General features: G+C 36.5%; 2 protein-coding genes across 5 annotated transcripts; both read left to right on the top strand.

Annotated features, from left to right (window-relative positions):
* Positions 1-913: 913 nt before the first annotated feature.
* Positions 914-8,566, top strand: LOC103701304 (receptor homology region, transmembrane domain- and RING domain-containing protein 1-like). 2 transcript variants are annotated; one of them, XM_008783315.6, is made up of 5 exons: positions 914-1,059; positions 1,238-1,523; positions 3,083-3,307; positions 5,254-5,658; positions 7,590-8,566. In XM_008783315.6, the coding sequence occupies exons 2-5, from the start codon at positions 1,376-1,378 to the stop codon at positions 8,129-8,131; spliced, it is 1,320 nt and encodes a 439-aa protein (XP_008781537.4). In that variant the 5' UTR covers positions 914-1,059; positions 1,238-1,375; the 3' UTR covers positions 8,132-8,566. The 2 variants fall into 2 exon arrangements, with proteins under 2 accessions (XP_008781537.4, XP_008781538.4); XM_008783316.6 differs by having other exon boundaries at positions 955-1,099.
* A 3,136-nt stretch (positions 8,567-11,702) lies between these two features.
* On the top strand, positions 11,703-21,650 carry LOC103701305 (protein EI24 homolog). Of its 3 annotated transcripts, XM_008783318.5 has the most exons (11): positions 11,703-11,962; positions 12,074-12,139; positions 13,657-13,807; positions 14,827-14,879; positions 15,867-16,001; positions 16,128-16,191; positions 16,388-16,473; positions 16,606-16,688; positions 17,178-17,254; positions 18,790-18,905; positions 21,328-21,650. In XM_008783318.5, exons 1-11 carry the CDS (start codon positions 11,724-11,726, stop codon positions 21,371-21,373), a joined length of 1,116 nt encoding a protein of 371 aa, XP_008781540.4. In that variant the 5' UTR covers positions 11,703-11,723; the 3' UTR covers positions 21,374-21,650. The 3 variants fall into 3 exon arrangements, with proteins under 3 accessions (XP_008781540.4, XP_088576596.2, XP_089786400.1); XM_088720470.2 differs by lacking the exon at positions 21,328-21,650 and having other exon boundaries at positions 11,716-11,962; positions 18,790-18,909; XM_089930274.1 differs by lacking the exons at positions 16,128-16,191; positions 16,388-16,473 and having other exon boundaries at positions 11,720-11,962.
* Positions 21,651-24,849: the final 3,199 nt, after the last annotated feature.

The following is a 24,849-nucleotide window of genomic DNA, read 5'->3' as shown; positions in this document are numbered from 1 at the left end:
GACACATCCTAAAGAAATGAAGCTGCTCGTATCAGTATGTGCTTTGGGGACTATTGAGTGTCTGTTCATCGAGATAATACCGGATTTTATGAAATCAGGAGTTCAAATGGTAAGACGTTCTACAAGGAAGGCATGCCAATAGGTCAAAGATGCCATCGCATCAATCAAATGGGCCCTAGACTAGATGGCTGTATCATTCCATATTAGGTCAACCATCATCCTATCCAATCAATCAATAAAAGGTTCAATCGATGAAATCAAATTTTTTTACTTTTTATATTTTATTAAAAATTATTAGATGGACCAAGTTCAATAAACCAATCTAATAGTCACGTGCGATATTACTCTCTTAATTAAACTATTCATGATCAAAATAGGATGGATAGTGGAATAAATTTTCATCTTTGAGTTAATCTTGAGTAGTTTAAATTTAAGTGTTGGTTAATACAAGAAGTGGCTATTGGATTGGTCCACTGTTCATCTAATAATTTCTTCTCTTCCACCCATTGCCTCACTATTTTAGCCAAAAAGTCCCCTTCTTCTCACATCAACTCATCTTCTATCCACGGCACATCAAGATTCAAGATTCAAGAGTCGTAGGCAGCACGTGAAATTCACGTGTTCGGATGAGCCTTTTGATAGCGGCTTTTACGCTAAGATTATACCCATTAAATCCCGACAATCAAATCCCACCGCCCAATTGATGGTCCCTTGCACCAATCATGGAGGCGGTTTAGAATGCCTATCCACCGTGACCTCATAGGCTCATATATTTTATGGAAGATAATATACGCCGCGCGGGTACAATAACATCCTACATTGACGTAAATAGATTTTTATGCGATCTAGTATAACCATCCGTCGTGTCCACGTGGCGATTTCTATCTGAAAGAACGGCAGATCTTGTTTCTGCATGGAAATTTTTATGAGGAGATTTATACAACGTTTCCTTTCACGAGATATTTTATTCGGCGCTCCGACGCTTCCTAACGTACTCCGAAACCCTTCTTCTCATTTGCCGCTCCCTTCCTCCTGATGGCTGCCGATGTCTCCATTTCTGTGAGTTTTCTCCTCTCTCTTCTCGACTCGGAGGTCGAAGGTACGAAGATTCAGAGAATGCGAATGAAAGTGGAGAGATCTTTTTTTCTCGTTTTCTTTTTTTTCAAAGACTTTCGTGTTTGCTTGTTGGATTTCTCACGGTAATTGATTTATTTATAGAAGTGCTAAAAATGTCCAGGAATCGGGTGGGGGACCCTGTATGATTTGAAGAACTGAGGTTGGATTTTGTGAGTGGAGTAAGAGGCGAAAGACTACTGGCTTCTTTTTTTAACTACGGATTCGAATCGAAATTTTGGGTGGATTTCTTGTTTCGAAAATGGTGTTTTTGAGTCGTATTGATGGAGGTTTGTGTGCGGCTTTTGTCTGCGTCCTTCTCTATATTCTGGTGGAATTGGCGGATGGGAATGTGGTCTTGATTGGCAGGAATCTGTCGAGATCTTTTGATGACATTGAGGCTAATTTCGGTAAGAGTTTTTTTCCCCCTATTTTTCCCCTATTTTTCTGAGAATTTATCTCTATTTTTGTTGCTGGAATTGGTGGTGCACGACTTTTATAGGGGGATCGATGTTTAAATGTTGCATTTTTGATGTTATTATTAGTTTGCTCAATATTTAAGGAATTGTTGAGACTCTCCACCGAGCACCTTGTTTGAATCAAAAGGTGGTGTTTTCTTGTTTGGTTTTCAATTTTCTTATATATGGGGCAATGGCATCATGCGTTCCTTAATTTCTATAACGAAGAACATCAGAATTTTTCTTTGTTAACTGGGCTTAGTCTTTTATTTATTTATTTATTTATTTTCACACCTATCCTTTTTTTTTCCTTCTCTATTGAGACAGGTTTGTGGGAAGGTAGGGCAAAGATGTGGGCTGATCAAAATTGGCTTCCTTGTTCAAATCTTAGGTTTGTGCCATCTTGGGCACTATAAACAAAATTGATTAAGTGAAGGCGAAGGGCTGAAGGCTTCTTTATAAAACATATGTAGTTTCATTGATTCATATCATGATGTTGTGTTTTCCTCTCTTTTTAATTTTCGTGCACATAATGGGAATGTTTGAGTAACTGTTTAAATGGAAGAGAGAGACAGAGAGAGTAATGTAAAGTAGCTTGTTTAATAACTCCTAATTTCTGTAAAAAGCAAATACCGCAAAATAGCAAGCTGTCACTAAACATGACAAGAACTTATCTGGCATGAAACAAATTAAATATGTTATGTAATGATGCCTTATGACTTTGGAGGTAATGAGTGTCCTTGCGGCTACGATCATGCGTTTTGAGGTGTATTAACTGATTAACAGCAGATATCAGGGAAGGAACTCAAATTTTAGCAACAAACATGTTGTATGGTTGCTTAATTACTCTGTTTTTACATATGAAGAGATTCGGATTCAGGAGCTGAGAGAGGTTAATAAGAAAAAGTAAAACTAGACTGGTATCTGGTACAAACTTAAGCAACCATATTTCCACTCCAAAAGTGAAAAAAAAGAGATATGCTTAGATGAAGAGGTCAGACCCTCACCTCTCTCCCTCTCCTTCCAATGTTAGATTTTTGTTGCTTTTCATTAGACCCAAATTTTTATTTCTTGGGCCCTTCCAGCAACTCTATTGAGTGATTTATTTATGCTAACCTGTGCATTAGTATGAAAGATTGGTAGATTCGATAGGCATAGAAATTTCATTTTAATGGAGCATTTTTTTACAATCTAGACTAGGTGATAAGTGGTATTGCCCTTGCTGTTGAAACCAATTTCTTCCTTGATTTTTTCCTTATTTTGGGTTACAAGGCCAGATGCATATTTTGCTTTGTATGTTATTAGAACCTTCATTCCCCCTTCTGTATTCCTTCAACAATATATTACCTTACATCTTTGGTCTCAATGTTAACTGAATGTTTTTAGTGTTTTTTATGCAGTTGTTTTCCTTATTCCAACAAGAAATGCAATCAATAGTAATCATGCAATTCCGATTCATTGCCAGACTAAATAATAAAGTTCTGACAATTGATTCATTTTGTGTTCTCCAGCTCCGGCTGTAAGAGGATCCGGCGAAAATGGGGTCATATACACAGCCGAACCTCTTGATGGATGTACTCCATTGACCAATAAAGTGGTCAGTGATTCAAGATCCTCATTTGCTCTAATCATAAGAGGAGAATGTCAATTTGATGAAAAAGTTAGAAACGCACAAGATGCTGGATTTAAAGCTGCTATTGTCTACAATGATCAAGATCATGGTCTATTGGTTGCAAGTAATGTTTTGACATTTATAAATATTTGATTTGATGTTATCTAGCCTAAAATTGAAATTCTCTTTTTTTTTTCTTGCTGTTATTTACACTGAAGTCCTTTTTGACATGACCAACTTGAAAAATCTAGCAGCATAGAAGAACTTTTTGGTGCATGTATCATGTGCACCTTCAGATATGGATAGCTACATCATTACATGATATAAAATATAACTGAATTGCTATTTCGTCTAAAGTAGATATTGGTTCCTCTTCACAATTGTAGATGTTAGATTTGATAACCAGCTTGTCAAACTCTGTTTATGTTGTTCTGTGTTTGGTAAACCATTTTTTATATGTATGCTATTGCTAGTCGTTGTTGCATAAATATATATAGGTATCCTTGGAGGCATTACTTAGTAATTCAGAGGGTTGTGTCGGGTCGAGAGTTGTTTGTAAAGCATTCTCAAACTTTGATGGATCATACCTTGGTACATAAAGCTGACCACACATATATGGGATAAGGCTTATCATTAAGGTTTTAATCTACTTCAGTACTACTATAATGAAATAGAACTCATTAGCATGATCTCAGAGTGGGTGCTAGATCGGATTCAGATGCCAGAGTGGGGAAGTGACACTTCAAAAACTTAGGAAGCTATAGTGCATCTGGATCATCTGTATAAATAATTCTAGGCACAGATATCAAATTCCAGAACATGCGGTCATTGCGTTATTAATAATGTATAGTTGTATTATCAGTAAGTTATGTAGTTTAATTCTTGTTCTTGTATAAGTTATTACTTTTTTTTGGCCTATGATATTGCAAACATGGGTGGTGATATGGTTGTTAGACATTTTATGTTCTCAGGATCCACACGCCACTCCGACATAAATATTTTACTTTATTGTTGGGAGGGAGTTGGCTTTTATTCATATTTATACATGTGAAGAAAGGCTGATTAGATCTCCCTTTCTTTTTTATGATTTAAAATATTTCTTCTTGTAAGCTATTCCTGCAAAAAATAAGGATGAGTTATTTTCTTCTTTTGCTAGTCGAGAAAGTTTAGCTGTTTGTTTCCGTTCTCCACCCATTCTTTCTTTTGTCCTAGGTCAAGTTTGGAGCTAGTGGAGTGGAGTCAAACAAAAGGGCTTGGGATTAAATACTAGGAAGATTAGCAAAACCAATAATCATTGTCAATTTATTTTGGATGGACATGGGATGCTTTTGATAAAGAAAGTTTGTTATGTGATTGTGGAGTTATTTCTTGAGGTTAGATGTAGATTACTTGTAAGTTTAGGGACATAGCATATGCACAAGCAATAAATATTGGGTATTTTTGGAAGGGCAAATGGATTAGAGTTTGAGAACTTTTAGTAGAAATAATTTGTACTGTGTTGACAAAATAACTTGGGGGACAGAAATATGACATGGAACTTACTAACAGGGAGGAGATCAATCCATAGCGAGCAGGTAGTATATGCCCATTTGTGAAGCTTACGTTTTTGAGCAAGTAAGAAGCTAATTCTTGCTTAGACAAAAGGAAATCCAATTTGGATTTGGTGCAGGATAGTCATGAATGGAGGCTATAATAAAATTAACAGCAAGCTTCTACTATCTATAGGGGTTTGACATCTTATTTTCATAGATATATGGGATTTCCATTTGATGTGCTGGCTGATGCCACTATTCTAATCCAAATAGGCTCCTGTAATGTTTTACTGCTGCATTAAAGAAAAATCAGAAAGCAATGTCTCTCAAGTCAATCCATATCTATGCTGAATTTTGGGCTTTGACAGGAGACATGAACATGACAATGTATTCATAGTTAATTATGCAGTTTTCTAAGGCTTAAGTTTCCCTTTGCGAAGGTGATCTATTAGACCTCTCTAGTTATAGTTAGCAGTTGATCTGTGTCCTTTCATATTTAATATCCTATGCTCAGTATCTTACTATGAACATATTGCAGTGGTAGGAACTCCAGATGGCATCAATATACCAGCTGTGTTTATCTCTAAAGCATCTGGCGATGTACTTAGGAAATATGCAGGTCTTACAGACATGGAGTTGTGGATCATACCAAGCTTTGAGAATTCAACATGGTCTATTATGGCCATCTCCTTCATATCTTTACTTGCCATGTCGGCTCTGCTGGTTACATGTTTCTTTGTGCGTAGACAACATGTTAGACGTGAACGACCTAGAGCTTCTCAAATCAGGGGTTTCCATGGGATGAGCAGGCGACTAGTGAAAGCAATGCCAAGTCAGCTATTCATGTCAGTGTTGGAAGACGGTTGCACTTCACAAACATGTGCTATTTGCCTAGAGGACTACAATGTTGGGGAGAAGCTTCGTGTGCTGCCTTGTCATCACAGTAAGCCACTTCACCACAGCATAGTCACAATCGCCTTCACTGTTTCTTACTTTCTAGTAGATGGAGAACGTGCTTTGCTCAGGTTACTTTGAAGAGTTGAATAAAGCTTATTTTTGTTATAAAAAAGGGAAATAATACACCCTATCTTTAGCATATAATATTCAACAATTAGTATATTGTTAAGTTTCCTTCTGAATTCTTTATTACTTACTAGTTCTATACCCTTGTTAAACCAATCAATGCAAATTTCTACCTAGTAACCTGAACACCTCTGGTTTTAATATTTATTTTGGTGGACATCATGAATTCAAAGCTAAATTTGTGAGTTTTAAGTCTGAGATCCTTGGTATTTCAAAAGATAACTGTGCTCGTAGAATATGTGCTCTTTGACAACTTGCACACTCAGTTCGAATTTGATGCTAAGATTGCAAAATAATGGAGGTCATTCTCTAAGGTGGTAAATGAGAAGAGTTAGAAGAAATGAAAATTTTAGAAGTGGTCCTTACTGACTTGGAAAAGTAGATGGTAGAGCATCACGAGTTGGAGTTATTTGGTTGGCGGCTCTGGGATGGAGGGGGTAGGGCACATTTTGTTGCCGAGAATGTATATAGAGTAGTGGCTGCAAGTGTTAGAACTAGTTTTAGTGGACTCTGAAAATCCAGCCAAGATGTGCATAGACAAAAGTCTTCCTCAGCCGAAACTTTTGTGCTTGTCACACGTTATTGATATTCAGGACGATGCACAATGGTTTGTGCTGTTTGAAAATGATTTAATGTTTATAAGTGAGATGCAAATAAGGTTAATCCTAAATTGGAATTATGGATTATGCCTTCTGAAGAGTACCTAAAGATTGGTAGAGCTAAAAGGAAATATATGCTATAGTTTCAGGGAGACTGAAAATGAGGCATCCAATGAAACAGTTCCTAAACCAATGTGATTATTATTATGATATTTATATAAGTTATACAGAAGAATGGCTGATTGACGGGGACATATATGATATAGTTAGAGTGGATGAAGTCAAGGGGTGCTTTCTAGGCATTATATGACTGTTAAAAAAAGGGTGCCCTGGTGCATGTGGCTCCCACTACTGCAGAATCCGGAGAGGTTCAGATTTACACAGCCTTACCTTAGTGCAAAAAGGCTGTTTCTGTGTTTCGAACCGTGACACCGAAATCAAAATTGGAGCAACCTTACCATTGCGCTAAGGTCTGCTCTCTCTATCTGGGACTTAGCTGGAATAATTTATTAAGATGTCAGTAGCATACACAATGTCGTTTTGTTTCAAAATGTTAAGCACCGGGCACAGAAGATGGCATAGTTGGGATGATAATGCTAAGGTAGATGCACAGTATAATGCAGGACATGGTGAGAACAGAATACAGTAGATGAAGTATAAGTTGCTCCTCATGGATGAACTGGTGAAAACTAATTGATATATTACAAGCATCTGTGATGGTGATCTGATGAGCTTCTCATGGGGAGAGGGGATTATATTTATATTAAATTGTTTTAGAAAGAAGACAGGGAGATCTAAGGTCAACTTGGATGAAGGTTGTGATTTTGGATTCATAAAAGTTGGCGGTGACGATGGATGTGGCCCACAATACTGGAAATTTTTTTTCAGTGATATCACAATAGGGAAATCCTTGTTGCTTGTAGACCTTGTGGGTTTTCAGATCAGTGGAAGTTCGAGCAGTAGCCTAGTGCACTTGTACTTAAATTCATGGACAATATACTCGTATAGAACCTTGGTTACTAGAGGACAATTAATTTTTCAAGATTTACTAAGATACCCTTCTCAACTAAAAATATGCATGTCATATATTCTTTTTATTTCTTTTCATTTTTCATTTTTTTGCTCATTTGATCATCTAAAACTTTTTTGATTCGTGTTGCATTATTTGATCCTGCATCATATTATTTTGCAGAGTTTCATGCTGTTTGTGTTGATTTCTGGCTCACTGCATGGAGAACTTTTTGCCCTGTATGCAAGCAAGATGCAAAGTCAAGCACAGCCCATCCTCCAGCCTCTGAGTCTACTCCATTACTTTCTCCGATCTCTGCATCCCCCTCTTCTTCTGCTGGATCTTTAGCAGCATCTCCACCTACACCAATAGTTCCCTCGCCACCATGGACACCATCAGCTTCCCTCACTCATTCACTTTCCTGTACTTGTGTTGTTAACCTGCATAAATCCTGTATTAACTCACCAATAGGCAATACCTCTGCAGATCTTCGAAATGCATCATCTCGCAGATCTTACTCCTCACATGTTCTCTCTGCGCATTTGCTGGGCTTTCCTTTGTCTTCGCCTTTCCACTCACAGTACATATCTTATATTCCTAGCTCCAGCAATGCATCACCTTGTTATCTTGTTGGTTCATCCAGTATGCAGTCATACGTGCAGCATTACGAATCAGAAGCAAGCCTCTCTGCTTTAGCTTCCACCCAATCTTTGCCGGGATGCTGATTCACCTCAATTGCCTCAAAAGTGTTGTCTTCTGCTGGCTCTGGCTCCCATTTTGCAGTTTATGATATACAATCCATGATTGAGAGGGCAGCTCTGTAGCAGGAATTTCAGTTAGACAAATGAGGTTCTATGTTACCTCATGCAACTATTTGGTTTTGGAACCCTGTGGTGCTCTTGATATTAGAGAGATTGTATGCATGACAAACATGAATGAGATGCTTTGCCCTGACACTTTGTGGAAAGGTTTGAGGGCTGTGATTAATTTGGATGCGAGATGTCATGTTTGACTAAATAGGAATGATCTGAATTTTGGATTAATTGTGAAACTTCAGTTGCTCTATGGTCGTCATCTGGAGCTTGCTGGAACTTTCTTGTTTGTTCATTTTTGCTGCTAATTCTACATTAAGGTTAATGCTTGTGAAGCAGTTGTATGTATGTTTCTGCTATAATTTCTGTTTTCATGGTAAAAGATCCCATCGTACCAGATGAGATGTGACGCCATTTGCATTTTGAGATCACCAATCAAATCATGGACACAATTCTGTGTGACTTAGTTCAAGAATATTTGCACATCTTGGGTATGTTTTATACATATTTTGGAGCTGCAAATGGTGACATAACAGAAGTAGCATGTTGATATTGAGTATTTCTTTACTTCATCAATCCCTAGCAATTCATGAACCTGTCGCTGAAGCACTTGAGCTCTATTTGTTCTTGGAGGAATTGTAAGGTCTATCAACAGGTTTTGATATACGGTACTGTTGTCAATTAATTTGAGCTATAGGTCCTGATGTGAAAATTTCAGCTGAAGAATGCCTAAAACTAATTCCTGGTTAGAGAGCAAATCTCTGTCATGAACATTCTTGGCATTCAACTCAGAGAATATTTACCAAGTTCTTGCAGCTATGATTGTAATCACTCTATTTGTTGCTCTAGCCACTTGCCCCTATCGTTTTTTATCATAGGCACTGATACATTTAGTAAAATTCTAAATCTTTTCTGTCAACTTTTTTTTTTCTTTTTTTAGAAAACAGCCAAAGCCTGGTTAGAAGGTGAATATGTCGGCTCTCCTTGGCTCATCAGGCCTAGTTGAACGGATCTCAAAGCGACTAGTGGATGATTCAATGGTAGATTCAGCGTACCTTGAATCTGTGACCCCGCCGTTGTAAAGAAAGAATGGCTAAAGGATCTGCATTGCCATTATCTAAATGAGTCAGGGTGGACATGTACCCAAACCCAAACCGGACGATGCTTCCCTTCAAATTCCCATTCCTGAACCATGTAGTATGTTTGTCGTCGTCGTCGGTTTTTTTTTTTTTTGCTAGAACGGATGGATCATACCTGGTAGGTACGAATATACTCAATAAAGTGAAAAAAAAGATATCTCGGAGTGCCAAAAACACCTCTCCATCTCCAGTCCATAAGATACCTTCGGAGTGACAAGTTACATATGCAGCCATCCAATCCGCAGCACCATTGGCTTCACGGTAAATATGCTTGGCCTAAAAGGTCACTCCAACCCTAACCATAGCCCAAATGTCTCGGAGCAATGGATGGTCACAACCGTAACCCCTTGGACTCTTTGGATCCAACTCATAATGGTGGCTGAATCACCCTCCAGGATGATGGACCTAGCCTGTAACACGCACCGAGCATGACGAAGGCCCGCCCAAGCAGCTTTCAGCTCCGCACTTGGAACCGAAATGTCAAATAACTGACTACCCTCAGCAGCCACAACTCTAGCAGACTGGTCCCGAATAACAAAACTCGCACCTCCCCTCGTGCTACCGTTTAGGACTAATCCATCAAAGTTGACCTTAAGGAAACTCGGGGGTGGGGCTCCTAGGTGAAAAACACCGTACGTGATGGCCAAAGCAGAATGGGAACCCCAGATGTCCCGAGCTATCAAGATCCCTCCAACAGGGATGGTGTGACACAGCTCTGCCATTTGAACGCGAGCACTCTCCACCACAAGTCTCGGCGACATACGTCGATCGCCGAATGTACGAGCATTTCTGGCCAACCAAATTTGGTAGGCAGTACAACTCGCTCGAACTGCCTCCTGATAAAGCACCGGAGATACCGAACCCTGACGCATGGCCTGTAGTATGTTTGTCTTTGATGTGTTTATTTTATATAACATCGTACCATGCATAAGGTGACGAGATAAGGCGCAGAGAGAGAGAGAGAGAGAGAGAGAGAGAGAGAGAGATCCAAGGAGCTAAGCACAAGAAGGGTGGTGAAGATAGATGGGATGTATGTAGGGAGAGGACATGATATTGGGTCGGCTCAGCCGGTGTCTAACTCAAGGAGGATCTTGCCAGTGCCACCAATGACATTTTGTCAGTTTGAAGCATTTATACTTGTGCGAATATATATATATATATATATATATATATATATATATATATAATTGTATCTTTGTTACATCACCATTAAGCTTACAAGCAGATTGTTTTGACCGTAGAATATCACCTTTTGATTTTTTTTTTTTTTGTCTTGATGAGGATAGAACTTGTATTTGATAATAAATCATGCAAAAATATAGAACTTGAAATCTCTAAACTTAGCAATTGTGCAGATCAGAAAAGCAGAATTCTGACATTGCTGTGGATGCTATTGGTCATTATAGGCTTTGTAGCGTTACGTAAACTTTCAAAGGTACCTATATGGCTAAATCTACTTCTTATTAAGGTGTTAAAATAATTTGCAATTTTGTGAGGACACACACTATTAAACTCGGTCATTGTAGGGAATGGATGTATTAAGAAAGCTCATAATTTGTTAAATACTTTGCTAAACTTCTCTAAATGAAAGATTAGCAAAGTATTATTGTTACAATGTCACCTATCTCTCTATTTTTTTTTCTTTTCATTTTATCAATCATTTGCTCCAGTCCACCGCGTCTGACCCGGTCCGACCAAAGCCGGTTCATTTGGTTCGGTCGACTTGAACTGCTTCCTTCATTACTTTGGCCCTGTTTGGAGGAGTTATTAGTAGTAGAGCTTTTGGAAGTAGAGCTGTCTGAAGCAGAGCGTTTATAAAAAACTGTTACATTTCTAAAGTGCTATGATACTTTAACATGTATTTGGTAAACAAACTGAGAAAGTACTTTTGTGTGACAAAATGACCATAAAGGACATTACTAGTATTATACAACAGAGCATAATAAAATGTAATACGTATTAATACATAAATATATGATATAATATAATATTAATGTAATGTAATATAATATTATTATAATATAGTACTATAACATTATGTATTATAGAATAATAATTTAATATAATATTAAATTATTTAACATAACATATAATATAATATTTATAGTATAATATAATAATAAATATATAAAATATTATAGTTATTAGTGTAAATTAATTTTTCATCCTTCTAATGATCATTTATCTCCCTAACAAATTTTCTAGCTAGGTGATAAAATTGGTTAAATAATTACTAATATTTTTATTTATTTATTTATTTAGATCAACTTATTTGCTACTCATTCATTATTATTATTTATTTATTTATTTATTTATTATTTTATTTCATTGGACTATAGAAGGATCGGCCATGGGCGGTGGCCGGCATGGTGGCTGCCACCGTGCCTCTTCATGTTCTTTCAATTGAAAAAGACGGTTTAAAGATTGGACCTCTCCTCTTCCTCTTCGCCCAAGCCCAGAGCCTGAACCCGCTCGCTCGCCGGCGATCTTCCGGTCGCCGTACGATGGACGCTCTCGCATCGCAGGCGAAGCAGGCGGGCCGCCTCTGGCTCGCCGGATTCACAGAAGCGTGCTCTCTCCATCGTGTCGTCATCTTCTGCTTGAGGTTCCTGATTTCCTGTTGTTTTTCTCGGATCATTCTTCCTATACCTGCGATTTCTACCTTTATAATAATTATACTGACTCAATTCCGGTTTCTTCGATCTTCTTGGTTCAGTTCGAAGATGCTGTCAATCAGAACCGGCCAGTGCTTCCTCTTGAACGGATTCATTTTCTTGGGAAGGTGAAGATTAGGGTTTTGAATATTGTTCCCAGTTTCTTTGAAAATTCGCTTAATTCTTAACTTAGTTGATGACGCGGCGGGAAAAAGGGGGAAGGGACGATTTGATCATCGGGATTACATTTTGACGATTTACACACAAACGGAAGCAAACTGGATTGAAGAATCCATCATTTGGTGAAGAAATTCTCAAGCAAAAAATTTATTAACTTGTCAAATAGGCTGCCCCATACAATATATTCGACGTACATAAATGGAACATGATCCCTAACTCTAGTATGGATATTCGTACTCAAAACAGGACTAAGTAATAAGAAAATGTGCTAGAATCATTCTACTACGAATATAAAAATTTACTTATTGAAGTTTTTGCCCACAAATCCGCTAGCTACTGCGAATCTTAACATGGTCCAACTAGACATGGTACATGCTGGATGCACCCTGTGCCACATCAGTTGATATATGATCCTAAAATGATTGAATTCAAAGTTTAGGTGGAAGTGTGAGTGGGAATTTCGGTAGATTTGGAATGAAATAAAATAAAAAATCTGTTTTGGTTGTTGGGTTTGTCTTGTTTTGGTTATGAATCTGTGACAGATGAGGGAGAGCTATAGAAAATTAAGAAAGCGAGAGGTGAAGAGGAAGAGCTATAGAAATTAGATTGACTACAAACAGCAAATTTTTCATAACCAAAACATAAAACTTAACATCCCTACTTGATAGCTGCATAGATCATTCTGATTTATCCAAGTTTATCAACCTTTTCATGTCTATCTTTCAACTAGCCTCAGTGCCATGATGTGGCTATGCATTCACAGGCATGTTGTGTTTATATGTGTACATACCCATCATGCATTTTTGGTCAGAGAAATCATCATACATCGTTTGCTCTAATATTAAAAGTCTGATCCATTCAATCTATGTCGTCTGAGGCTTTATTTTATATATGCTCATTTACTTATTGGGTCATTCACAGATTACCTCTGTTGCTGTATTGGCCTAAATGTTTGATATTATGCCTCCACTGCTCCAGCCTGCTTGGGGCTAGTACTTTTGTCATTTGTGTTTAGAGTTTTTTTTCCTTATCAAAATAATTTTCTGTAATCTTTATCTAAAACTTTGACTATTTCTTTATTTCTTTCAACTTTATTATGGCACACAAGTTACATAATTATTTAAGCATCTTAAAAGTGGTTATCTCTTTAGATTATTGAAGAAAACCTAACAGAAATGAAAACATTGGTTATCAAAGATGGTTTTCTTAGCACTGGTCAAATTCTTTCTTTCATTAAACTTCTTTTTTGGTTCTGAAACAATGGGCATTTGTCCCAAGCATTAATTTTCGTGATATCTATGTGCTATTTTATTTGCACTTGACAGCAATCTGATCTCGTGTTTCTTGTAGTTAATGGTTCACGAGTTATAGTCATACAGGGGGTTGAGCCGATACCTGTACAGCTACTTTGTTAATTTTTATGTGTTTGCGATTTATTTACTGTTAGCTTCTTTTTTCTGTGCAGTTTATTTACACTAAAGTCTGCAGTCATCCCAACCCTGATGTGGATATTACCTGGTCAATGTGAAAAATTAAGTTCACAGAGTCTTTGCGACCATAAAGCAGCTTTAACACTTTATTCCTTCTTACGTTTCATCCTTGTTCAGATTTTCTATGTAAGTGCTCTGCGGTATTTATCATTACTTCTAGTCAATAAATTAATTTTTATAGTGTGTAGTCCATTTGAAACACTTCCAGTAGGGGGAAGAGTGAAGGTGGTAGGGTGCTTTAATAGCAAGTGCAGTAACAAATTCAACTACCAGGGAAAGTATGGTTTGGGGTCTTCAAATTCTTCTCACTCTGTCCTTGAGTGGAATATTATGATGTATGTAGTTGAGGATATGCTCCTAGTTTTCCTATGCTTCTCAAAGGGACTCCCATGCCACACCATGCACTTTCTTATATTCTCTTCAACAACTATATCTATCTATTCCCTCAGAAGGTAGCTGTAGTAAGTGGGTGTCCTAAGAATTGCAAAGCATTTAAGAAAACAATATGCACACCTCTTGGCCTGCTCAAGGCTGTAAAGTTGGTCAAAACATCATAAGTTGGTTAGAGGAAGTTCACCATTTTTTATATTCTAGTTATCTAAAATAATCATTCACCATTGCAGATACCATTAATTATTTTTGTGGAAAATTTTGGATTACCTTATACTAGAAAAGTTTACCTTTTAAATTTGAAGCTATTCTTGCCCTCATTAAGTCTGTAGAACATCTCCAACAAACTATACATATCCCTATGCATAATGAATATAAACTATTATTTTTAATTTTAATTTTTTAAAGATGGAATCCTAGACTCTCACTTTGGAATAAGAAATAAATAGCAAACTGAAGTTTGCACTGTCAGATCAGGTGTATAATCATCATTGAACTTCAACCTCCCCAAGAGTATTCATTCTTATTGTTGATAGTTTGCCTATGACCATATTGCTTTTAGTGTACGTGATTTTGAAAAATTTCTTGGTGATAGTTTAACATATCACCTCTCTATATCAATGCTATCCTTAGTTGTTTTTCTTTTCTTTATGCTTTCTCTCTTTTCATATACATGTAATACATAAATGGCTTTAAAGTTTGCTTGTTGTTATCTTATATATTGACTTTGTCATCTACTTACCATTATTTTGCAGATTTTCTGGTTTTATCCTCTTTATGTTTTCAGCTTCATACTGTGCACCCTCTGGTAGGTACCTCACTGGTTTTATCCTCTTTATGTTTTCATATATCCTTAGTACTGCTTTTTTTTTGTACAGATCAGGTAATTATTATCATAGTAGGTGTTTTTTTGGTTGGAATGCATCTGGCAAGTTACTGGTAGAGACTCCTCTATAAAACTAGGAGGAGGATAGGAAAGAATGTGTGATAGAGCTATGAAGGGGAAAAAAAAATCAAAATCAGATATAATTTAAGGTAATCTATAAACCTAATTACATCATGATGAACACAAACATGGTGACCAAGCTGGGGTAGTAGGGGATAAAGTTTTGGAAGTGAAACTAGAAGGTTTGGATGGGCCAGCAGTACCCCTGGAGGTAGAAAGGTGTTGTGCCTTTGACTCATGGTTTAGGAAGGAGAACACTTAAGAAGATAACAATTGAAGTAATAATGGGAAAACATGCTTGCTGTGATGTAGCATGACCTTGCACAGAAATGAGTGATGGAATAAATATATTACAATCAGACTAGAAGTGAATGACATAAGGCCTTTTGGTTGTCGCATTATCATTTCTCACTAAGTCTGTTTCCTTATGCATCGCTCATGATTGTCAATACTTTATACAAATTTATTGTTATTAATTTGTCCATTATTCAGCCTTTATTTTGTTTTTTTCCCAGCCAGGGGGGGTGGGGGTGGAACAGCCCTTGCCAATACTTGTAAATTCCCCAACCCTGATGAAGGTGAGGATGACCACTGATTTCTAGTACAATCACCAAGAAATAAGCTGGCACATTTTCATGACCACTGCTTCATTGTCCAATCGATTTGAAATTAATTACTGTGAAACTTTGTTTCCAATGATGCTTTGAGCGTGCCCAACTATCAAGATTATATGCTATTTTTCTCCAAAATATCAACTTGCATCACCATACATGCATTGAGTTGACTGGTCACTATTCCTTCATCTCCTTTGTTTAAATGTGCGCTTCATTATTGTTGGTCCTATACCAGGTACAATGACATCGCTAAGAATGCTTTTGATGTTCTGGGAAAACAAGGACCTTCCAATGCACAAATACCTAACAGAAATGATTTACCGGACTCTCAGAGTGTCAGACACATGGGCAGGCCAGGTGGATTTGAGCGGTAAGATTGCTAGCAAAGCTTTCTAGCTTCTACTATTCCATTAGTTTCTGCAAATTTCATCAAAATATGCATGATGTTTGTCATAGTATATTCAAAGGCCTCTTTCATGTTTTAATGATCAAATAGGGTCTTACTTGGAATTGGTGAACAGGTTTATTCGATCCTTCTGCTAAACATCTTCTTCATAGAGGTGCAGTGGTGCACTAGTTTCTATTTAATGCCTTATGTATTTCTTTGTCTGATTATATGCTGCTTTTCCACATATTATTCATCTTGAAAGAAAAATTTTAGGCATTAACACGGCCAAGTTTTATCCCAACTTTTGCATATTGTGGATGTTATATCGATTATATTTACAACAAAAATCTTTATGTTCTATGATACAGATCTTTGCTATGGGGTTTATACCCTATATTGGCAAGGCAATCAATTTTCTGCTTCTTTCCTTGATGTATGCCTACTACTGTTTTGAGTACGTATCCAGTTTCCAGAAAACTCATGTACAAGTATTGTTGTTTTGAGTATGCGTCAGTCTTATGTGGTCTTGTGCAAGTCTGTAAAAATTGTGAGAAGACATAAATTCGTTTGCAATAAACATGTTCAGGTACAAATGGAATTTTTCTGAAAAGAGTTTAAATGAAAGGCTTGAGTTCTTCGAATCCAACTGGTCATTTTTTGCGGGATTTGGTATGATTTCTCTCACATAAGTTGGTTACTTCATGCATGATCTGTTGTATACTACATCATGCCTTTTATATTAATCAACATTAGGAAACAAAGAAATGCAAATGTGTATACTTAATAATGCTACTGTAAAAATATTTGTTCTTGCTGCTTTTATTATGAGATGCTTGGTTGTTATTCGGTAACTATGAGTTCCCTAGAAAACCAATTTCTTTATCTTACAATAAAGACTTGTTTGTGCACTTGAATGACATTCATTTTATATATCTTACAAACCGATGCGCAAAAAAGATTTTTCTAGTATTTATATACTTCTTTTTTTGATAAAACTTATGCTGTCTCTCCATATCATTAAACTTGTAATACTTGGTTTACTTTCACAGATTATATAGTAATGATCAATCTTCGTTAATTTTATTTCATCATGCTGGCTTTCTTGTTTATATGCTATTTGTGGATTTTGACATTAAAAGTTTCATTTTGACTTTTCAGGAAGCCCATGTGTTCTTCCAATTCTCTTTTTCTCTACACTTGTAAGCTATGGTATTATGGCCATGCTTTATCCGCTGGTATATCCTAAACTTTTTTGTTTTCTTGCCTTAGAGTTCAGTGAGAGATATTTCAAAGTGTTTCCTGTTCATGCATCTTTCTATGTTCACCATGTAGCTTTCTTTTTCATGCACCAATGAATACTAATTTGCATTATGTTTTCTGCCTAAATATAGACAAGACTTGCCAGTAAACTCTAATCTGACCTGACCCAGTCCTGAATCAGGTTTTATCTCATTAGGAGCTTTGATAGGTAGTTCTTACAAGGTAGTTGTTACTTGCGATGTTGTAAAACCATTGGAAACACCGTTCAATTTGCTAGTTGTACCATTCTGGACATCAGGGGAACCGGCCTGTTCATTGACTAGCATTAGTGGCTTGGCACAAAGATTAAACAATCTAAAAAAAGAGTCATTTATAGTCAATAAAAGTTGACAAATTAGCTCGTGATCATTATTTTTGCATCTGTCTCGTGTTTATATTTGATGCATGTCTGGTGCAATTCCTTGTTCTTGGTATGATTTTTTGAGTACTGCCATGTACCACTAGTTATCATTACTCGACTATTATGCGCCATGCTGTGTCACCACGTAGTTATTTTCCATTACAGTCTTTGGCTCATAAAGACATGATTCAATCATGTCAAGGCAATTCAATGCTTCCTTTTTTGTTGTCTTTGTGATAACTTTTTCTTAACTGCCAACTTAGTTGAGCATGTACTGGTACAGCACAGCTCTTCTTGCATGTAATGATTGCAGGATTATCCAAAGTTCATTGAACTTGGATGAAAGGTCCATAAAGCACAGCCCCTGGTCCCAATTTTATCTAAAGTCAACTGCACCTCAGATTCATCTATTTAGTAGCAATTTCACTGGAATTATTTTTCAAAATCCTTCTGTGTAGTAGAGCCAATGATGCCAAAATTACTGTTAGGTGCTTTCATCTATCAATGTTTGATCAAAGCCTCATCAAATGACACTTTTGGATACTAAAGTAATTGCTCTTTTTCCTCATGTCTGTTCTTGACTATTTGTAATTATCCAACCCATGGGTTGCTAATTGCGCATCAGTGTTTTTAAAATGGCTAAGATGAACAATTTTGAAAATTAGTATAGAGGGTGCATTTTTCTAAAATACTGATGGACATTCTCATTAGTTCATGCTTCAATGGCAGCATGGAAATTTAAATTTTATATGGCAACTCATCATGTGATGCTTATCTTTTTTGAATGAATTTGTGTGGTCTGATGGTTTTTAACCTATGTTAAGAGGTGACTCAAGTCTTGATCTTCCAGTTAATTCGCTTTAAGTTGTTTCTACATTTAAGAAGTCACTTAAATTGATATTCTTGTTTGAACTCCCCATTCTCTCCTGGTACGTTCTCTAATGAAAGGGTTTGAGCACTTTATTATTGTGCATTTAATTAGTTCTAGAAGTTTTCTTTATTCTGTCCTTTGTAAATAAGCCCAATTAGGTGTCTAGATCCACAACTTTTGCTCAATTGTTTTTTTATTATCATATCTCATACTGTCAATTGAGCAAAGCAGTTCTCTAGTTTGTTTTGACAGCAGCAGGCACTCAATCTGAGGAAGTTATTGATTTTATAAAAGGTTCATGGGGGGGAGGTGGACCAAGAAAGCTTCGATTATTTTATGCTGCAGACAAAGTATCGTAAGTGATCATAAATCAAACTACCTCTTGCTTATTTAACTTATCACGTTGTTTGCATGGTTTGTGGGTAGAATAAGTTAATCTCAAGATTCCTAGGCATCATACCATATGTTATGGTTTTCATGCTTCACCACCTAAACATCATGCACTGTTATTTCTTGCTTATCGAAGAATGGCATTGAGATCAGCAGTTTAATTTCTTGCATTTGTTTTTTTATCTTTGTTTAATTATAGTTGAATCTTACAAGTCACCCAAATATCAGTTTTCTCAGCACAAGAATGCTTGCTCTAGGAAATGTTAAACAGTGGATACAACTAAATGACTAACAGTGCTTGTGAACTTCTTAAAATCCAGTCTATGCTGACATACATTTGAGAAATGCCGTTGTCCTGTGAGGTTCCTTGACAATTCCAATGTCCATTTATGTTTTCTTTGCCAAAGATAACTCTGGATTGTTGTTGGATCTTAATCATGTTTCTTCATCTTTCTACTTTAACACTCTCCTCCCAACCCGCCCAACTCAAACCTCTCTCTCCAGCCATTTCTGTTGCAAATGGGCTTGTTGAGTGTTGTTAGAAGTTTGGCATTCAGTAAATCATTGGTTTTTTCAGCTCGTTGGCTGGGAGATTACTGAGATTGCAGGAATAATGAGGGCATTAGTGCTATAGGAACCTGTTAAAAAAATGAGAGGAACGTCGAAGAACTTCCTAATCATCTTAACTATATTTATATATTTTTTTTTCTCTATTAAATTTTAACCACTAAGGTGTTCTCTATTTAATCAATTATTTGCTCTTGGGATTCTCAGTGTTGTATTTGACTGGGTATGTCTTGCCATTGCTACCATTATCTGGTGAGGAACCATCCAAGATTTTTATGACTTAAAAGTAAATTTCTTCAAGTTTAGCTCCTACAAATGCATGAATAAACTTAACAACACAGCATATTTGATTAAGTTCTCACTCATTAACAACGAATTTTTTCACACCAAATAGCTAGTGTGAGAACTAGCCCTAAACTGTGTGGAATGGAGGAAAAGGATTCATGTAGCCGATCCCTACTTGTTTGGGATAAAGGCTTAGTTAAGTTGAAATATTAGTGTGAGAACCATGTTGTATCATATGGTGGCCCCGAAAATAATGATATAATTTTTGTTGTCCACTTGGGATTGGGTGTTTTTGCTTGCATACTTCTCATGAATGGAAAACATCAGTTTTTCCAACAAATTGTGTGTTCCCTTGATGAAGCTCAAGTGTTCTCAAAGAAAGGTGTTTCCTTTTTTGCCTTGCATTTTTTTTGGGGGGGTATAAAATATGATCGTAATATCTTAATAATAGGTAAAAACTGGATTAATGTTGATATTCTATACAAGACTAGTGGAAGTTGTAGAATTTTTTTTTGAGGAATGTTTGATCAGTCTTGAGTTAGAACCTCAACATCCATGTGTGTTTACATGACGATATATTTGAGAATTGACCAAATCATGATAATGTTACCAGAACATCTTTGGTTCATTCTTTTTCTTTTCAAATCTGGTTAGATGCTATGTCTAGGATGAGACAAAATGCAAATTTTGGTGCTGGAACACATCAGTATTTATTTTTATTACTTAGATGACATTCTGAAACCATGAAATGATCCATGCAATAACATAAAAAACCTATCAACACATTAATACGATAAAGAGATCTAGCATAGATTGTACCAAGGTGTAGGTTATCATCATTATGCATAAGATATTGTGTAAGTTTTAAACTTATGTTTAGTAATTGAACACCGAACATATTATTAACTTCAGCAAAAAGGGTGAACTTAGTTGCTCAATAGAAGGTCGAGTTGGTGATTGTTTGCTAGAAGTACCAGCAACTTATAGGCAGTACCATGTTTAGATCTTGTCCTGTTTTTACTATACATTTCATGTAAGGTGATAGAACCAAAACTGGCATAATAACCAATATCTTCTGGTGGAACTTGAATGAGTCCAGCCAAGGTGTTAATATCTGATATTTAGTCAAGACTGATTAGGAATGCAACTAAAATATGTCAACTATCATTCATCTGCTAAATACTAGCATTTTCCTTTCCTTTTCTAATTAAACTTATTAGCATGAGCACTTTTTTTTGTCAACAAAAATCCAGAGAAAGGAATTGTGTGATCATATCCACCTTATCTTTGAACTAAAGGTTATCTTTAGTACTTATCAATTTGGTTTGGTGCTCTGTAAGGGGCAGTCCAGAAGTCTGATGTAGAAGTTGCTACATGCTGGTGTATTCTAGTAATGTAATGTCGTGAACTTCTTTTTTTTCATTGCTAGCATCAGTCTCTTAGTTCTAAAATCTTTGGCTCTCTTCCTATTCACATGATTAGCCACGTTAATATTTCAGAAAATGGCATAATCTAATGTCTTTTCTTTGCCACAGGATGCTGGTATTGCAATTGTTCCCTGAAGTGAGCAAAGAACATTGACTAATTATGGAAGCCACAGGAAGTCGTCCTATTCTATCATACTTTTCTTTTTTCTTTGAGAAATTTGATGATCACAGTAGGAGTCAAACCCACCTATGCACATTGCTTGTAGAAGTGCTGTGGTTTCACCTCCTTGTACAGGAACTGAAGGAGAACGATGCTGGTTGATGCTGTTAAGCTCCTATTGGAAATCACTGCAATTGTAAATAGGTAGAATTTATTGATGCTTGTTAAATTTTATTTAATCAATTGATGAAGGAAACTTCATTCGCTGCAATCCTGTACTCTTGAATATGTTGTTTTTTCATCCATTTTAAGATATGTAATCTTTTTATATTTCTTTGTTGGTTTGGTCCTCATGGTTATGGTTTAAAGATAATTTGAAGGGCTGATATAGTGCACTTTGGTAGTAACTCTGTTCCGAGCCATCCCCTGAGCTTGCTACTCTTCACCTTATACTGCTCAAATATTTTCTTCAAGATATAGTTTTAGCAAATGGAAATGTTTCGCTCAGCTGCTGCTCAATGAAAATTGTCTCTCTATACCATTTCCTCAAAAAAAAGTACCTCATATCATCACTAAATTGGTTCCATTTTTCCCTTTATATTCGAAGAAAAAAAAAGATCTCAATGACTGACATCTTTCCTGTATGATAAGTATTTGTGTGAACAGTTAAGATGAAGGAACCGGTCCTTCAAAAACGTTAAAAAAAAATAGAAGAGAAGGTATCTTTAATTTTAAAGCGGAAGTCTGGATGTTAGGACTGGCAGGTCAACTACCCCACGCATGGACATGACTGGGGAAGTGAAAATCACCAATAGCAATTTCCGTCAGACCTGCCATAAGATGCATGAAGACTCCCTTCAGATATGGACCTACGGCAAGCCCTAGGTCTGACATACTTGGTATATAACGATTTGGGAAGATGATTCTTCTGGACTCCCTAGCCTATTTTGATGCAATCAATGAACATTTTTTTTTTGGTAAAAATCAATGTACATTTTTTCGCTTGTTAACAACAGATATAGTCAAATATGAGACCAGGGTCTCCTAGCTACTCTTTTGATTGGATTGAAATTTTTATTGGATTCATGGACTGAGCTGGTATAACCAATAAAATTATAAGATTATAGACTAGATTAGATATATATTTATAAATATCTAGAAATAGCTTTGAAGTGGGCAGGCCCGAATCTTATAGAGAGGAAAAAAAAATTCTAGCCTAAAGCTATTCTTGGATATTTATAAATAGAGGCCTAGCCCACTTTATAATTCTATAATCTTATTGGTTATGCTGGCCTAATCCATAAATTCGATAAGATTTTCAGCCGAATTATCTAAACAGGTCCTAAAGAGTCTTTTAGCTTAAGCAAAAGATACAGCTCTATCGAAAAGAATTTATTCTTTTGTTTATACTCAGTGCTTTGCTTTCTATCATCTTTAGTCATGGACTGAAAAAGGTGTTTTATATTGCATTCAATATAAAACACCTTATAGTATTGGTTCTGGTTACCACGGAATGCCCGTAGCATATTAAATTCTAATTTTTTTAGTTTTGAGTAAAAAATAGAGTTTTGTGAGCGCAAAAAAAAGCCGATCAAAAGCCTACTAGATCCTACTCATAATACTAATTTTCAAAATCTAATATATTCTTTTATTTTTTTCAATTTTTATCCAAAATAAAAAAAATATACTCATCTTTTTTTTCAATACTCATGATACTCATGAAAGCTCACCTTCCACTCTCTCCACCTCCTCCTTCTCACCGCCTCTCTTTTATCTTCTCCATCTAGATTCTCTCGTCTTGAAACAAAGTGTAAAAGAACATGTTGGATTTCCTTCTCTCTCAATTATTGAGGCCTCCAATCATTCAGAACCCAGCGGTTCCAGGCAAATTGGCCCGGTAAGGATCTATTCATACCACGAACATTCCAGTTTGTGATTGGTACGGCACTATTCTATACGATATTGCATTCCTTACTTTAGATATCCTAGACACCCCATGAGCTCATCTTTTAGCACATATTTAATATTGCCTCCTTACCTCCATCTCGACGCATAAAAGGGCGCCTTAGCCCTTTTTCGCCGATTAAGTGGTATCTTAGCTCCTTTAAACGGGCATTACCCCAAATCTTTAAAGAACTTTTAGGGTGAAAGGCTGGTCGAAAGCCCCCGTTCCTTTGATCCCATGTGAGGAGTATATTTCCCTAAAGAAAAGCATTCCGAAAAGCCTTAATTAAAGTAAAGGGGGAGGAGAAAAGAAGAGAAGAAAGCGATAGCAAAGGAATGTAACGCCCCCATGTACCACTACCAGCATATATGCTTTTGTCTCCCACCTATTCCCAAAATACACTTATTTTAAGTACAAATAAATAGTCCTATACTTTGTACTAACATTTCTGGAGCCAGCATCTTGCTCAGGAGGGACAGCTTTATAAGGTTCAATATAAAGCTGAAACGCCACATCAAAATCAATCTTATGAAGTCTGTAAGCTTGGGATGCTGACATTCTCATCCTTTATCTGTCTCTTGAACATCTGAGATAACAAGTATGAAAAAGAAAGCTCAACAAACAAAATGTATTAAGTTGTAGGGGAAAACTTATATTTTCTTATTCAAAATGTATAAAAATTAGAAACAAAATGAGAAACAAGAGAAGCTTGGCTGATGGGAAGAAAAGTCCGCTTCCTCTTTTCCTTTCCCCTTCTCTCTCTTTATTTCCTTCAATTTACCCACGAAATTCCTTCTTTCCTTCTTCTATTTCTCTCTTCAGTTTGGATATCTGCTACTGGTTGATTTCGTTGGAGAAAGAGGTGAGGTTCTCAGAATTCATGAGATCACATAAAAAACTCACATCACCAAGGAGTCATTATAACAGTTTTCCTATAAACTTAGCAGCCAAACTTATCTCAAACTTTAAATCCCAGCCAAATTCCGTTGAAGGCGAAAATTATAGGGGGAGTTTTTGGGGGTGGGGGAGAACAATTGAGCTATAGAAAATCTAATTGAAACCTAAGCACTTGGGGGGGAAGGTCTGCCCATGCCTCACATCCTAACCATTTCCTATAAGTTTGCTTAATTTATAGACATCTGGCCTTCACCCGTGACAGGTCCGACGGATCCGAAACAATAAATTCCTCTTATCTCAGCATCCATTCATATAAAAATACAAAAAAGAATCATATATCTAATGCTACATTATTAAATGAATGAGAGAGGAGCCATGCGAGAACACTACTAAGAGTCCGCATCTATTTATTCATTCCTCTCTATTTGTCATCTCTATCTTTCCCTTTGGATTCTACTTTTTTTAACAAAACTTTATTCATCTTTTATCCAGAGTTTCAATCAATTAGACTCTTTTAAGCCTATCTCTCCAGAAGCTCCAGTGAGAGAAAGAGACCCAAATTATTGAGAACCAGAGAAGGACAAATAGAGGCCATCATGGGGACCTGAGATAGTCTCCGCCTTTGTCG

This window comes from Phoenix dactylifera, chromosome 4 (assembly GCF_051530095.1).
Source record: "Phoenix dactylifera cultivar Ajwa chromosome 4, Ajwa_hap1_PhDact_Kaust_v1.1, whole genome shotgun sequence".
In the NCBI taxonomy this organism is placed as follows: Eukaryota; Viridiplantae; Streptophyta; class Magnoliopsida; order Arecales; family Arecaceae; genus Phoenix; species Phoenix dactylifera.
This window is presented reverse-complemented; position numbering and strand designations above follow the sequence as displayed.